The 16,996-nt window shown below is 37.0% G+C and overlaps 1 protein-coding gene across 2 annotated transcripts; it reads left to right on the top strand.

Moving 5' to 3' along the window:
* Nucleotides 1-10,723: 10,723 nt before the first annotated feature.
* LOC122090904 (BTB/POZ domain-containing protein At3g22104-like) lies at nt 10,724-15,034 on the top strand. Of its 2 annotated transcripts, XM_042660660.1 has the most exons (4): nt 10,726-11,229; nt 11,833-12,301; nt 13,075-14,181; nt 14,327-15,034. In XM_042660660.1, exons 2-4 carry the CDS (start codon nt 12,239-12,241, stop codon nt 14,786-14,788), a joined length of 1,632 nt encoding a protein of 543 aa, XP_042516594.1. In that variant the 5' UTR covers nt 10,726-11,229; nt 11,833-12,238; the 3' UTR covers nt 14,789-15,034. The 2 variants fall into 2 exon arrangements, with proteins under 2 accessions (XP_042516595.1, XP_042516594.1); XM_042660661.1 differs by lacking the exon at nt 11,833-12,301 and having other exon boundaries at nt 10,724-11,229.
* Nucleotides 15,035-16,996: the final 1,962 nt, after the last annotated feature.

Below are 16,996 nucleotides of genomic sequence, written 5' to 3' on the forward strand. Positions count from 1 at the left end.
GAATTGAGACTAGCTACTGTCATTTTTTAACTCTAGATGTTCATGAGTTGGTCAACTGTATGCATTGTTTACAAGCTTCAATTGGCCTGAGAGTAATGCCACTCTGAAGTTTTAAGTAAGGAATTTTCTTAGTATCACCTCTTAAGGTGTCAAATAATTTGTAATTTATTTATTAAAAAAAATTATAATCTTATATTTTTGTTTTGTTAATATAACATTTTTTTTTCTTCTTTCAATAAGGGTAAGATTTTCCATTTTATATATGTATCTGAAAATTATGTTAGAAAGTGAATATGATAAGGGTGTCAAAGCTCTGCCCAAACTAGCTGGATCAACCAGAATGATCAGTTAAATTCTGATCAAACTGAATCAAATATTTATCATTTGGTTTCGAGTTGGGGTTTATAGAACTGGTAGAAACCAAAATCAAATTGGATTGAGCTCAATAGAAAACTTAGACCAGACCTATAGTAACCGATAAGAAATAAAAAACCCAAATGAATCCGAGATATTCCACTGATTTTCTTATGTATACATGTAAAACCAAAACATGACTGGATAATTCGAATACAGGCCGATAACAAAAAACTGATAAGAATTGAACTAAAATCGAAAGTTCCTTAGGCTGCAATTGGTAGTCATTCAAAAAAACGTCCGTTCTATGAGAACAAAAAAAATGGAATAAAGCGTTTGGTGTCAACTTGGTGTTTTTTGATTTTTTTGAAAAAAAAATGCTAGAAATGTAAAATGATGGAACGGCAAAACCTTGTTCCGTCATTTCAGTTTCGTTCCAAATACAAAAAAGTGAACAACTAATGTAATTGTTTCTGAAACATGTTCACCAAAAACCTTTTTTTTTTTATACAATATTTTGACATTTAAACTGAAAATTCTGATTTTGACACAAAATGTCGTTTCTGAAACTGAATTACTCCCAAATGCAGCCTTAATGGTTTGTTTGGCTTCAAATTGGCCCCATAACATATCAAAACTAATTTAACCCAATCAAAGCTAGAATGAGCCGACCATTTGACACCCTTAGAAAAGGATATAATGATAAATTATTTTCATATAATAAAAGAAAAATCTTTTACCCTCAACTTAAAAAACTGTTGAAAATAAAATAAAATAAATTAAAATAATAAATAAATTACATGTAAACCTACATAAGTCTTTTTCAAACAACCCACAAAATAAGGTCTCGATGACTTCTAGTGACTAGTGGGAGAAAATATAATAGTAAGCAAAGTGTGGTTGACCTCAAAATCACCAGTGGTGTATTATTATTATTATTATTGATTATATAGTGGGGGTTGGTGTCTAGTGTAAACACATAATTAGAGTGATGATAATGGAACTTTATAAAGATTTGACAATAATATTCACTGACCACTAACTCTGTGGAGAGAGAGAGAGAGATTGAAATCGCTTGGTTGAAGAGGCTGTTGACTCCAACAATGAAATAAGACCACCAAAGAGGTAACTCAAAAACCCATATCCTCCACCAGTTTTGTTGGACCAAGTAATTACAGAACCATCTTAATTTCTCTAGTAGTACCATCCTTCTTCATGTGGGTGATTCTCCTTCCTAGGCATTAAGACCTCTATGAAGTAAACAAAGAGAAGACAACCACTGGTTGTTATACAATTTGGGTTCTTATTTATCTAAAGAAGAAAAGAGATGCTAGAAGAGTTATAGATCTAACGATGCACCATTAAATTTAATTGCTTTCTATCTCATTCCCATCACTATCTTCTTTTCTCTTCTTCTTACTCATTATATTCTTCTTGAAATTCCTTCATGAGAAGGCAATCATTCTTTGCCATATAGTCATGTACACGTACCATTATAACCAAAGTAGTAAGAGTAGTGGGCAAGAGAATGGTTCATTTTTGGCCACGCTTTGGGTGTCTAAAGACATGAGAATTATCTTCAGTTCTTCTAAGGCAGATTTGTATAAATCAGGTTTTTTTTGACATGACTCACCTTTTAGAAAAGTGTGTTGATTTGATCTGATAGAACCTAGTCAGGGCAAGTCATTTTCTTAAAAATAAATATAATAAATATATGTATATTAATAAAAATAATAATAATTAAAATAGAAAAATGAGATAATAAAATATCATAGAATTTTGAGCTTATGCCATAATGAACATATTCAATAACATAAGTGAATTGATGAAGTAATGAACCAGTTTGATAATATTACTGAAAAAATTATTAAAAAAAAAAATGAGAAAATTGCATATCATTAAATTTTGAGCTTATAGAATGACAAACATGTTCAATAATATAAGTGAACTAGTGAAGTAATGTATTTGTTTGGTAGTATTTAAAAAAAAAACAATTAGACTTGTCGAGTTTATACTGACGAGTAAAAATACCTAGTCTCATTTGATTGAGACGAATCATGACCGAGTCTAGTCATTTTTTATTCTGACCAAGTCTACATGCATGACACTTGTCTCTTGATCAGGTTTCCAAAATTTTGACTTAATTGGGGTGACTCGTTCTGATCAAAATCTGGTTTTCCAATTATGAGATTCTTAACTGGTTCTTGACCCAAAAGCTGAGATCTCATGAGCCTAATTCTCCATATCCTCTCATCCTTACATTTCTTACAGGCTCTAATATATAAAGGTAATTTTGCAGGTGGGGACACCACCCCCATCTCTAGTTACTTATATAACCAAATTTAGGCTTGAATCAATAAGTAAATATCCATGTGAAGTTTCATCGAATGTGAGTAGCCTGATGTAAAAACATATAAACTTGAAAACCCTATCTTTAAAAACTAAATTTTACGAATGAATTTTACCCGGGTCCCAACATGCAGAACCAACTTAGACATATTTGCTGGTCACAGAAGAACACCAAAAAAGCTCGAATGACTCACCTGCTACCTCACTAACTTTGTCATTGCCCACCTTGTGAGAGTTTCTGGATTCCTCCTTGATAAAAAAAAAAAAAATAATAATAATAAATCTAATTTTCCTGATCTGTGACATTGATGAGATTCGGTAAATGATATACTTTATAACTTCTTTTCTTTCCCTTTTTTATTTTAAAATTCTGGCCCTTTTTCTAAAAGCACAGTCCTTAATTTGTTCCTTTTCTTTTTATTAATTTTGTTTGTAATCCGTCCAGAGGAAAGATTTAAGAAGGTAATTCTTCAAATTGGGTGGAGACCCTTTTCGCTTACACTTTATACATGGGTCAGTGTTTAGGGATGTGATTGGATCAAATTAGGTGTGCCTACGTGTCCCACCTCTCAATCACTCCCTCTTTCTTTTTCTCTCTTCATTAAATTAAACCAAATGAATCAAGAAAGGTTGCTTATTGACATTTCTAAAACAAAATCCATAAAAAGTAGAATCAACAAATCTGGTAGAAGAGTTCTGCCACCTAATTTACTTCACTTGGCATTGAATTTCCCACGTTGTTGCTTTGGTATTTCCTTTTCTTATTGTTAGAAGTCCACATGGGTCTTTTCAGGTTATGGGTTGTGTTGATGTATACATTGATGATGTCTTTCCCTAACAGTTTTGAGTTTTTACGTAATCGTAACATGGCATAATTGCAGTTGATCTTCGGTTCCAACTCTTGTGCAGAAAGAGTGATTTAGTGCCAGAGTGAAACCACTAAAAAAGGATTATCTAATCCAGAGGTTCGGAAGTAATGATGGGTATATATGTTATGATCCTACATTAGTCGTATGGGGGTTGATCCCACAACGATTACGGAAGTTGTGGGTTGACATGGTCTTGGGTTCCCTCATCTTGTAAGCCAATTTACACGTTTAAGTTAATTCAAGGTTGGTCTTGAACCCTTAAAAAAGGGCAGCGTCAATGTATACAACAACATATCTTCAGATCATAGTTCTTGCTTGAAGCTAGGCCCCCAATGCCACCCTTTCTTAATGTGTTGGTTCAAGAAGTTGGTCTCAGCTTTATGGATTTGGCCTCAATTCACTACTGGGTCAGTTGAATATATCTTCCACGTTAAGACCTTATAATGGCTGATGAAATCTTGGTCATCAATTGTCAGAGCTGGCTATGCTTTCTACCTGATGAAGACTAGTTAATCTGTTGGGCCTCACATGGAAGGATACAGTTCAGTTTTTGCTACAGCTTGGGTCCCAAGTGGTATAGAGGATTAAGTGGGTGGGCCTTGCTAAGAGATGTGGCCTTTTGGTGATCCAAGTACAAGGGCGGAGAAAAAAATATGTTCTTTTCACTCTTATCAGGGAAACATTCTAAAAGAAGAGCTAAACCCACCCTTTGGGTTTCTAAGGGTGGGTTAGTTAATTAGCTTTGTAGTCTGCAAATGAATTAGTATGAAATATGAATATATGCAGCTGATTCTGAGGGGACTGGTATGGCTATATGGTTGGTCTGATCTCTGATCCAGACTCATGGCTGAACACCTGAACTGAATGATTCTATCGATACCACTTAAGATTGTCTTAGATCATTCAGGTCCGGTTAGTTTGCAAGGGAAATTAAAAGGAAGGGAAGTAAAAATTTTCGAACATTAAAAAAAAAAGAATTTTTGTAATCATTAATCAACATGATTACCAAACGAGCCTCAAGTAGTCTACCAAGTTCCTTAAGCTCTCTCTCTCTCTCTCTCTCTCTCTCTCTCTCTCTCTCTCTCCATTCCTTTCAGGATTCATGTTTGTTAAATCAAACACCAAGAAACACGAATAATAAATAAACAATAGATCCGTACGACACAGAGATTTAACGAGGTTCACACACCAGGGTGGTGTGCTACGTCCTCAGGCGAAGAAGAAGATGATTCACTATGCAGAAGAGAAATTACACCTTAGCGGCGGCGAGGAAAAACTCGTCCTGAAACCCTAACTACGTGAAAACCCTGGAATACAATGACTTTCTCAACAAGCAACAGTACATTATATATACTCCAAATCACAGGTCGACCCATCGGGTTGCGGTTGATCCGGTCGAACCATACGCCCCCGCAGCCCCATACGAGATCAGTGATGGGCTTCGGGCTTGGGCCTATCGGCCCAACCCCTCTGTTTCCATCACAGATCTCATAAAATTTCTCATTCGAATCGCCACCAAAATATGTCGAATCGGGTCAATCTTCAAAACGGGTCAAGAATTCAAGACAAACTTAACAATGTTCTGTACACTTAGGTTTGTTTCTTCAATAGTAGCTTAGAAATTCAATATCTACTGATAATAAATCTAGTACTCTGGCCCAGGAATTTGATAAGAGCTAATATTGATTGCAGGTTCTTTGCATGGCCCATATATCAAAGTCTTCCTAATAGGTCTACGTAATTGTTCTATATGGAAGAGTAACACCTTTGGGGAAAAAGATACTATAATCAACACCAACGATTCTTCAATCACTCATCCAACGGTTGAGAGGAGTTAAACATACATTCCCAGGTATTGGTAGGTGTTGAAATGCATGTCTAAGCCCTCCCATGTTGTTGGGTGGTGGTTTGAGGGGAGTTGAATACCCAAGTATTTGGAGAGGAACTGTATCTCACTTTTGGATGTAGAGGCCATTGTTTGGTTTAGTCAGATATCAACTCTCAGAAACCAAATTCAATTAGATACCCAACGACTTCGTTTGGTTGCAAGGGAAATTTAAAGGGACGGGAAGTAAAATTTTCATACTTAAAAAAGAAATGCTTGTAATAATTATCCCATGTGATAATATAAACTACTTAATTTTTTTAACCATATTAATAATGATATTTTTACATGTAATTTTTATTTTACCATTATAGCAAAGGGCTTTGGATGCAAAGTGAAGTGAAATTTTTAACCAAATATGGAATGATTTGAAGTTAATTTTATAGTCACATGGGGTAATGATTACATTCATTTATTTTTTAAATATGAAAATTTTACTTCTCTTCCCTTTAATTCCCCTTGCAAGTTGCAACCAAACATATATAGCCTATGCGTATTAATATTTTTTCTTTTATTTTGAGCAATGCATTTATTTTTAACCATATTTCAGAGTTCTTTTTTTTTTTTTTTTTTCAGAACTTCATTTTCCTGACTGAAACTGCTCATGATTTTCACTTGTGATTTATGAACTCTAAACTAAAGAGAATTAGAAATCAGCTCCTTGCTCAAATCCTCAGACCATGGGCTAAATTACCAGTCTGTTGCATATTTCTACTACAAAAGAAAACCTGAAATGATTTCATTATCTTTAGGTAACTTATGATTGTACATTCAACAATCACTACCTAATATTTGCAATACCAACGATTATCCTAATCTTATTTCTTTTATATATGAAAATATAAGAACCATATCTATGTTTCCTTACTCTTTGCTTCATTTATTTTGTTTTGGCAAGTTTACTAAAGTCAATGTTGCCAATATGAAATATGCTGAGGTATATTTTAGTTTTTAAATACCAAATATATGTATATAAAAAAAAAATTTAAGAGGAAATTTTCCTTTCACCCAAGAATTTATAGATATGTTGAAACTCTATCTTATTTGGTTTAATTTTTTTCCCTGAAAAGCCTGTTAAAGTCATTGTTTTCTCTTCACCCATAGATTTTGATGCTTTGATGAAGCTTCTTATTTTTTTTTTGGTAGAAACCAGTATATGTATTTAGGTGCGACCAATGCAAGGAGTCCAACTTACATAAATCAGATATCCAAGAAGTGGAAATTGGTCAATTTATCATTTGCGATGAGGATAAGGCATTTGGGGCTAGGGAGTCACTTATGCTGTTATTTATGCTGTTATTTTCTCCAGAAGTATGTAATATGGGTGAAGGAGCAAGAGGAAAAATCGAATGACACGTGTTTGATGTCCTTTTTGAGATTGAAGATCTCAATGTTGGAGGTTGGGCTAGACCCATTCAGAAGATCCACCAGCTCACTATTATTCGATTCCACCAACACGCTTTCAAAGCCTTTACCCAAACCAAAAAGAAGACCATTCATCATCGCATTGTTCCTGCTCAGAGTCACGTCAGAGTTGAGTTTGAGGAAGAGAGGTAGAGGTAGGCTCCATGAATTCAGCTCTGTAAGTGAGGCCTGAATATCCAGCCTGGCAGGGGTTGGGATTGAGCTGCAAAATTCATCAAATTCTCGCTCAGCGGAGACGATGACCTCTTGGGGTGACCTCTTTTTCCCACTGTAAATAAATTCATTACGAGTACTCCACAAAGCCCAGCATATATAGGATGCGAGACCTGCAAGCTCACAACCAACTTTTTTCCCCAAAGCCTCGAAGGTGTTCCAACTCCCAGTGGTGTCTATAAACTGAGGGACCTCCATTAAGAGGGGGGGGGGGGGGGGGGGGGAGAATGCCAACCTGGAACCGAACCAGACTAAGTGTGCAAAAGGGAAATCAAGGAATATATGGTTGGTGGACTCGCGAGCATTGCCGCATCTAAGACACATGAGATCCACAGGGATTAACCTATGATCAAGATTCTCTGCCGAAGGAAGACCCTCCGATGCCGCTCTCCAGATTAAATTTTTTATTTTCAGCTTGGCTTTGGCATTCCATATTCTTTTCCAAATTCTGGAAGGTGCCACTACTGTAGTTCTTGAAGATGAGGAAGATGGCTTCTTACTGAGGCTTCTGTCTCTGAGATTACATATATGATGATACGTAGATTTGACAGAGTATAGACCATTCTTGGAGGCACCCCATATTCTGCAGTCAGAGCAATGGAAAAGGCTTAAAGAGACCTTTCGAATGGCAGCACAGTCCTCGGGATGGAAAAGGCTTTGAAGTAGGTCTTCCTTCCATGTCTGGCTCTGTTGATCAATCAACTCCGACACCCACACATATTGCAGGTCGCTGAGGGGAGGGTGTTGCAGCTTGAAATTTGTGGTGGATGGAATCCACTTGTCTTCCCATATTTTTATTTCTTCCCCTGAGCCAACAATCCACAGCAAACCTTTCTATAAAACTTTTCTGCCCTCAATCATGCTCCTCCATCCCCATGAAGGAGATGACCCCAATTTGGCTTGAAGAAAGTTTACCTGGGGGAAGTAAATGTTCTTCATCATTTGAGCCCAGGGAGAGTTTGGGAATTTCCACATCCTCCATGCAAGCTTACCCAAAAGGGCCTTATTGTGATTTGCAGTCTCTGAAACCTAGACTTCCTTTTTCCTTTGACCTGCACATTCTTTCCCAAGAAACCCAATAGATTTTTTGTTTATCACCTCCACCATCCCAAAAGAAATGCGTAGCCGCTTGCCTTAACTTTGAATGATGCATCTTTGGGAGCTTGAAATGCGAGACCGCGAAGGTGTTCATAGACAAAGCTATGGACTTGAGCATTGTCTCTTTTCCTGCATGGATAGAAGCTTATGCTCCCAGCTTTGCATTTTGTCCCTTGTTTTCTCAGTAATATCCTTGAATAGATTGCACTTGGATGTGCCAAATTGGGTGGGCAGGCCTAGATACTTTTTTGGAGCAGACCCATATGGAATTTTAAAATTCCTAGAGAACCAACGTTTAGTCATCATACGATCTCATCATTATCTCTCCTTGTTGTTGAAGGTCCAAAATACCCTCTCTAAGTTCCATCCAATTAGTAGAACCTATGGATTAAGAGATTCTATCTTCATCATTGGTGAAAGAAAATTTTGGTGTCTGAATCCTCTCCTAGACCATGACCTCTTGCAATAATCTAACACCATCCATTGGGTGTGGGGACCCACACCCCTTGGATGACCTCTTTGATCCTATTTTTGAAGGATAATTTTTTTTTTTTTTTTTGGTAAGAGGATTCATCTTACCACTAGTGATTTGACATTGTGATTGAATTTCTATTCCATCATAAACTCCCATCCACCATGGTATAAGGTCGAAAAAACCTTTCCCTAGTCCAATCAAATGGACAAATAGTATTGGTGAGGGTATTCCTCCTTAACTGCAGGTGATGAAAAATCAAGTTCTCTAAGGCTACGTTTGGAAATCAAGAAAAGAAAAAGAAAAATTAATTAAAGAGAAAGCAAGGTAAAATGTTATCTAAGTAATAAATAATCTATAAATCTGGGATTATGCACATGGGATCACATTACAGCTTGAAGGTTGAAGAGTGGTTCACTCTAATGGTCCTAACTCCTACCCAAGCTGTCTCTTGTGGCCACTAGGTATGTAAATGAATAATAAAAAATCTATATTCATTTTGTATTTGTATCCATTTAGAAAAAAAAAACATATTATAACAATAAGTTTTCAAAAAATATCCAAGTTCATTCAAAAGTTTATCGGATGCAGACACATATATTTCTATTTTAAACCAAATATTATCAGATCCATTTAGCAAAAAAATAAATAAAGAATATAATTTTTTTTTTTATTATTTTTGGTGTGGTGAAACGAAAGAATATAATTAACATATGAGGAAAGGTAGAGTATCTACTAGCTTGCCATACACTGGCAATATGCCTAACCTTCTTCTTAATTTATTATTTTTAAAATAAATTTATTATTTAATTATGTGTAATATATTGTGAGTTAATAAATATATTTATAGTATTATAAAATAGGGAGGAGGTTGGGTATGTTGTCGGCTTTCCTGGAGCTAGCAGCTCAACCAATGGGAGAACTAGGATCGGAGGGGGCATAAGAGATTTTTCCAAGGAGGGGAAGAGAGAGATGGACAAAGATTTGAGTATACCACTAATCTACCCAACTTTTCCTATAAAATATTATTTAGGCATGCTAGCTTGGATCGGGCTCCTCTCAAATGGTTGCGCCCTCTAGTGCCCCTCCAACAACCCATCCAAGGGTTGGGGGGCTTGGTCAGGCATCCCAACATCTACCAACACCAGAGGATGTGTGTTCAAGCCCTCTCAGTCCTTGGATGGGTCGTTGGAAAGTCGATAGTGTTCGAGAGGATTCCAATCCTCCTAGCTGACAGTATACCAGCCACATACCCAATTTTTTCTCAAAAAATCAATTTAATCATAACAAATTAATTAAAAAATTTAATTCATGAGAACATCTATGTTACTTTAGATATGAACATGGTTTTATTGCACCATATCGAAACTAGTATGGTCATCTCAAATCCGATATGGTATTAGAATGGATTGGTATTAGATTTCCTATATCGGACAGAAATACCCACTTTTCCTTTACCCCTATCCATACTGTTCAACTGATGGGATATTTGTCAAGTATGGAGATCGGAGACAAGTCAAACGGATAGGTCCATTACTAATATTTACCACTATGGATATGATATTTTAATGAGAATTTTACTGTCACTCCCTTACACTTAACCTATATATACTAAAATTTCTTTATCTTGATCTTTTTTTTTTATACTCCCCTGTTTTTGAGTTTTTACATCTTTTTCTCCCTTACTTTTTTTAAATACCTAGATTACCCCTCCTCATCCAGTTCATCATCTGTCCCATTTCTTATTCATTTTCTATTATTATTATTTTTCATAATATTTTCTCTCTCCTCCTCTTCCTCAAAGACTGAAGGCACTGTACACATCTCCACCCCCTTTCCTCCCTTAACCCCGCCCCAACCACCCGTTTTTGCCCAAACGCAGCAAGAGGGACGTTTGGAGTCGGGGAAAAAAAAAAAAAAAAAACTCCAAAATCATGTTTTGTTCAGTTTCAAAAGAAAAATCAAATCTTTGTTTTCAGCGTCAGCTAATAAATATAGGCCAAGGCCAAGGGCAAGGGCAAGGGCAAGTGATAGTAATTTTCCCTATTTGAATATCAACCCTAGTGAAGTTTAAATTGGAATCCTTTCCAACCAACCCACAATCTCTTATCCATACCAAAATCTGTGAAGAAGAACTAGCTATGACGCATAATCACTGAAGTTCACTCCAACCACGGCTTTCCAATCATAAAACCCATCTCAGTGACCACAGGAATTGGTTGCGACTTGCGAGCAAACTGACCCGTCGTCTTCTATGCTTTATCCCAGTTGTTTCCATCTCTACTTCCCCTTCTGACGATTTGCCCGCGTTTCGATCCAACCTTTTCAAGCAGGGTTTCCGTTAGTCTATGGATTTGGGCTGTTCCTTCTCTGCAACAACCTCTCTATAGGAACTGGGATTTCAAAAAATAAAAGAAAAGGGATTTCACCTGCAACTCTTTCTGGTATCAGTCTTGTGGGCAAGATTATATATTTTAGTGGGTAATGCTTAAGAACACAGCTTTTCGATTGGACATGAACTGGCAATGGTTGACAAGAGAACAAGAGTTGCAGGGGCAGTTGAGGTTTGTTCTTTTTTCTGTTTGGTAAGATAAAATTTAAAATGAATCCAAAAAGGGGTCTCATCACTCATCAGTCATGAGACAGATAACATATGAGACATGGACCATGATAGATGTTCCATCGTCCCAGAGTGAAGGAATCTCTCTCTCTCTCTCTCTCTCTCTCTCTCTCTCTCTACTGGAGCAGTGGGGACCCATCGGCCCTAGACTCTTAATCTAGACGAGGCAAAGAAGGGTAATTTGGATGCTAGTAATACTGTATCTCAGTCTCAGTTCTTAACACTTAGCTCTTCCATGATTCCATCACCTCATAAACAATTTAACGTTTACCAATAAGGGCCCCAATCACCCAGAAAAGCAGAGAGAGAGAGAGAGAGAGAGAGAGAGAGAGAGAGAGAGAGACGGAGAATGTGTGTGTGTGTGTTTGTGGTAGTTCCTATATTTTAATCTGGTGTTGTGGGTGTGCTACGACTGAGACTTACAGCGATAAAAATGGAATAAGAGAAGGAAAGCCAGCAAAAAGTTTTGAGTTCTAAGCTTAAGCTTTGGGTCTCTCCACGACATTTCTGATTCCTTTCTTGACTATTGTAAACTAAATCTCTGCAGGAATGTCAGGGAGAGGTTGGCCTTTTCATGTTACAACTTTTTCCATGGGGAGTTTGAGTCTCTCTTTCCTCCTTCCCTCTGCTTAATTATTTTTATATTTTCTCCTTTGTCTTTTATGTTGAGAAACCTTGCTTGAACTCTCATTGACTACAATAGAATATGAATATAGACCTGCTAATCTACCTAATCTATGGAAATGACCTTGTGGGCTTCTTCCTGTCTTTCATCTACCCCTCTTCCCTCCAAAACTCTCTCTCTCTCTCTCTCTCTCTCTCTCTGCTGAGTTGAAGATGAACTAAGGAATCAATCTTTTCAATTGGGTATTACAGCAACCCATTTACTGGGTTGTGAAAGATTCTGATACTCTGATTTAAAGTGGCTTGTATATCTTTTGTAACTCATAAGGATGCAAGTGTGCTGTGATCTTGAAGTGGATGTCAATGGGCAAGAGATTTTCATGGTGGATAAGGTAATTCACATTACCCTGCTTTTCCTTTCTTTTTCTTTTGCTTGGTGGGTACAATTATATTGGGTTTTGATCTTTTGTTTAACCTGTTTGGTCATCTTCACAACTTCATCTGTACTGGTGGTCTCTAATTAGTTCAATCTCTGCGTCTCCAAGTGTTTTTGCTGGCTCTGTAATGGGACTGTTCGAACTCTTTCTTCCCTTTGTTTTCTTGAAATGCTGAAGAACTTGGTTTGGGCTCCACCAGTTAGCTTGCCATTGTTTCTAATTTTGTTTGCCTCCCTCAAATCTTTGTTTGAAATTTTCTTTATATTTCAGGCCAGAAGAAGCTGGCGGGATAGGTAGCTTCTTCTCTTTACCATTTATTGCAGCTTTAATGGGGATTAACTGTTCATACCTTATTTCGTTTTCCTTCAATTCTCTGGGTACCTATCGTATTAATTACCCATTTCTAACTCTTCTTGTGTCGGAATGATTAGCAGTTTTACCTTTACAGATTCCTCTGTTATAATTGTCTAAACTACCTCTCATCCCACACTAGTTCATGAATTTAATTTTTGATTCTGGTCGGTTGGTTGTCACTGATTGCTTTCATGTTCAATTCCAAACTTGTTAACAGATTTAAGTTTTATTTACCATATTTCCTTCATTACTTGCCAGAGCTTAGCTCATAAATTTGTTGTGATAGGTTTTGCTTTTCAATTTCAAAGCAGTTTATGTTTTCTTCTTTTTTTCATTTTTCCCCCCTTAATTTCACATTTTCTGTGCATGTGCAGAGAATTCTTTCATCATTTTCAGGTAGATTAAAAAAATTATTTGGTAAATCCACTGCAGCAAGGAAGAACCTCAAAGTGATATTCCATGACTTGCCAGGAGGGGCAGACGGTTTTGAACTCATGGCAAGGTTCTGCTACAACAATGGTCAAACTGAGATAACCCCCTCTAACATATCTCTTCTACATTGTGGGGCACATTTCATGGAAATGACCAAAGGAATCTCTGCAACTGACAATTTGATTGAACAAACTGAAGAATTCCTAGAAGGGATCAGTTACTGGGCCTGGTCTGAACTTCTGGTAGCTTTGAAACAGTGTCAGGATTTTGTACCAGCAGCTATTTCTTCTGGAATGCTTCAGAAATGCTTGGATTCACTCATAGCAAGGGTGGCTGCTTTGGCAATCGATGCCAGTCCATCTACTTCTTCTCCTGCTAGCTCTGGTTTCCGGTTTTCTTGCGATACGAGAAGCACTGAAAGTTATAAGAACAGCTACTCTCGGGCAACTTGGTGGTTCGATGATCTTGCATGCTTGAACCACATTTTGATTGAAAAGGCTCTGAGGGCCATGGTTGCCAAGAAATTCGATCATGTTATTCTCAGTAGGTTCCTCTTCTATTACCAAAAGTCAAAATATTGCAATGCCACATCCACTGAGAAATGCAAAATCACAGAGATTGTGGTTGAGCTGCTGTCCTTGCTAGACCATGGCTCTGTTTCTTGCAAGAGCTTATTTGAGATTCTTCGGGTGGCTTTGAGATCGAATGTGAACAAATGTTGCCGGAACAGATTAGAGAATATGATTGGTTCACAATTGCATCAAGCTACTGTTGATAGCCTTCTTATCCCATCACCACCTGGTTCAAATTATCTTTATGATGTGAATCTGGTAGTGAGATTCTTGAAATCATTTCTAAGCAACGGAGATTGCTTGGCATCATCAACTCAATTGAAAAAAGTTGCAAGCTTGATGGATTTATATATTGCAGAAGTGGCCCCTGATTCCTGTGTGAAACCTTCAAAATTCATTGCATTAATGACAGCCCTGCCTGATTCTTCAAGAGACTCCTATGATGGAATCTACAAAGCCATGGATATATATCTAGAGGTACGGAATCTAACATCCAAAGTGGAGGCAGCCTTTCCATTGCATTTTTTTTTTTTTTTTTCAAGTTTAATCTTTAATTGAAACATTTAAATGGGTTAGTGGATTCTGTATAATTAAATTTGGGCTGATTCAGGATTTTTTTCAGGCTCATCCTAAATTATCCGAGGAAGAAAAGATGAAGATCTGTTGTGCACTGAATTATGAGAAGCTCTCATTGGAAGCTTTCAATCACCTTACTAGAATCTCAAAATTCCCATCAAGAACCGCAGTCCAAGCTCTCATATCTCAACATCCAAAGCTCAAAAGCTTTCTCGGAGACACTAACCATCTCGAATGTATTGTTGACTCACCTTGTAGTTTCATTGAGAAGGGAATTACAGGGAGGGAAGCTCAGGATGATGAGCAAGTTGTGCTTTATGCGAGGAAGCTCGATATTTCAATGGAGAATGAGAAACTCAGAGTACATTTACAAGGAATGCAATGGAGGGTAATGGAGTTGGAGAAGGTTTGTAAGAAAATGCAGACCCAGATGGAAAAATTGACGAAGTCAAGATTATCAAGCCCAAGTAGTACCAAATCCAAATCCTTACCCAGGATGTGTTCATGATATTTTTTCTTTTTTTTGTGTTTTTTATTTTTATTTTTGTTTTTTTCCATTTATTTCTTATTTCCAAATTACTATCTGTACAGTATAAAAAAGTTCTTTTTTTAAGGGAGGGGGTGTTTCACTTTTACAAAAGCAAAGATGATTAAGAGCAGCTTCTTTAACAGGAACTGAGATTGATGGCTGCACAGATGAAGAGAGCTTAGGTGGTTTTGTTTCTTTTCATATACATTGGTTCTGTTTACAGTTTACACAGCATTCCTTTGCATATATGTGTAGTCCCTTTCCCTAGTCACTCTCATAGGAAAGGTAGTGGAGCAAGTTGACAACTGGTCTGCCTCACTTCACTGCCTAAAAAGAAAAATCATATGGAGCAAATCAAAAGCTGGAGTCAGCAAATGATTCATTCATGAAAAATGCTGGAAATCTTAAAACCATCAACCTTTCTCATTAAAAGCTTCTTCTAGAGTGGGCCTTCTGCAGTAAAAGAATGTTTAGAAGTGATTAAAAGCTAGTGTTTGTTGTTAAGATACTAGTATGAACTTATTAAACCAACCATGGAAGAAGGTCATGGAGATCACAGGGCTCAAATCACTTACAGTTAAATCTTTTTGGATATATCAAAATTAAAGCAACTGTTAAAAGGGTACTTAATTGTGGAATAAGATCAGATGGAACTCAATTTGGAGTCACTTTAAAACCTTTAATTATGGAGTGTTCTATGTAGAACAGCTCATCAGAGCAGAGGAAGGTAAAGTATCAAGAACAGAGGAACCAAACTCTACAAGGTGTCGGCAACCAAGGTGGGGAAGAGTAGAAAGTTTGTGGCTGTGAGAGAGAGAGAGAGGGAGAGAGAGGGGGCACATTTAACACCATTAAATATGGTAGAAGGTAGAAACCAGAAACGGTTTACCAACCAAAATGATGAGAAAGGACAGAGAAGGGCTGTCTTGACATCCATGATCCCATCTGTAGGTTGAGGGTCACATCAACATATTGTGCTTACGTCCATTTTTTTTTCATTCCAGGACATAGCATATGGTCAGTCACCACGATCGTCTATGTTCTGGGGTTGATTCTATTCCTTCATTCAATGTTTGTTTAACAGAAAACAGGTGATCTGTGCTTGGAATCATTGTTTATCAGATACAGATCTACCCAGATGCTTAAAACTTGAAATCTCTTCCATACATTCCTGAACTTAACTTATTTTAATGGCTACCACATGGCATTGCATGGTGATTGGTGAAACATCAAAAAAGTGATTCAAAGTATCCAATAAAGACGGCACAGGATCCTTACCTTGTAAATCATAATAAATAGGAAACGAATCAGCAAAACCCAGAGATTTCAATTCATATGTGTAACGTGGTTGTTAATCGCTTTTCCTTCCTGGTTAATTTATTCTATTCAGAAGGGTTCTTCAATTAAACAGAACACTATCAGAGAGTTAAAGAAATCTATTCTAATATGATATACTTAGATAGAAATCCATGGTCTTAGGGTTTTTGACTGGAACTAAGAACAATAGAAATAGAGACAGAGCATTAATGGAGGGAGACAAAAGGCAAGAAACTTTCCCTTAGATGGTACTCGGGCACCTCGAGATTCTAAGTTCGGCAAAATGACGTTCTTTTGGTGGGGGAGGGACATGGGCGCTTTTCTTGGCTGTCTGCAACTTTCAACTACCTGGTCCGTGCAAGAGAAGAAAGGGTTTCGGTCCTCATAGAGCTTGATGAAATTAATTGTGTGGAGCAGAGCTCGGTTCCATCCACCATGATCTCTGGTATGGAGTCTCCTCTAAGTAAATGCACTTCTGGAATTACCCACCCAAAGACAATCTGTAATGGAGATTTGTAAATCGGAAATGCAAATGTGGGAATGTACAGCTAAAACTCAGCCTTATCCTCAGAATTTTCATTCAGGATATATATTTTGATAAATTTAGCGTATAGATTGCTTATATATTTATAGCGAGGGTTCTTTCATTGAAAGAAATTTGTGAGAAACGAAGAGAGGCAATGTAAATATTTGTGTGCAAATGTGTGGTTATTTGTAGTTTGTAGTTTTCATTCGTTTTCTACATTGCTTTCATCTTAGGGTTCTGTTTTTACATAGGCCAAACTGTTCTCATCACTTAGGCCCCCATGTATGGCTCTTTTAGATCCTGCAATCTTAATCATATCATTCATCTATGTCTCAAAGCATTCT

Source organism: Macadamia integrifolia, chromosome 10, assembly GCF_013358625.1.
Source record: "Macadamia integrifolia cultivar HAES 741 chromosome 10, SCU_Mint_v3, whole genome shotgun sequence".
Classification (NCBI taxonomy): Eukaryota; Viridiplantae; Streptophyta; class Magnoliopsida; order Proteales; family Proteaceae; genus Macadamia; species Macadamia integrifolia.

Excerpts from the sequence above, each read along its gene's own strand:
- LOC122090904 (XM_042660660.1), top strand. The coding sequence starts at position 12,239 with ATGCAAGTGTGCTGTGATCTTGAAGTGGATGTCAATGGGCAAGAGATT. Across the intron at positions 12,302-13,074 it reads AGATTTTCATGGTGGATAAG|AGAATTCTTTCATCATTTTC; the intron begins GTAATTCACATT and ends GTGCATGTGCAG. Across the intron at positions 14,182-14,326 it reads CCATGGATATATATCTAGAG|GCTCATCCTAAATTATCCGA; the intron begins GTACGGAATCTA and ends GATTTTTTTCAG.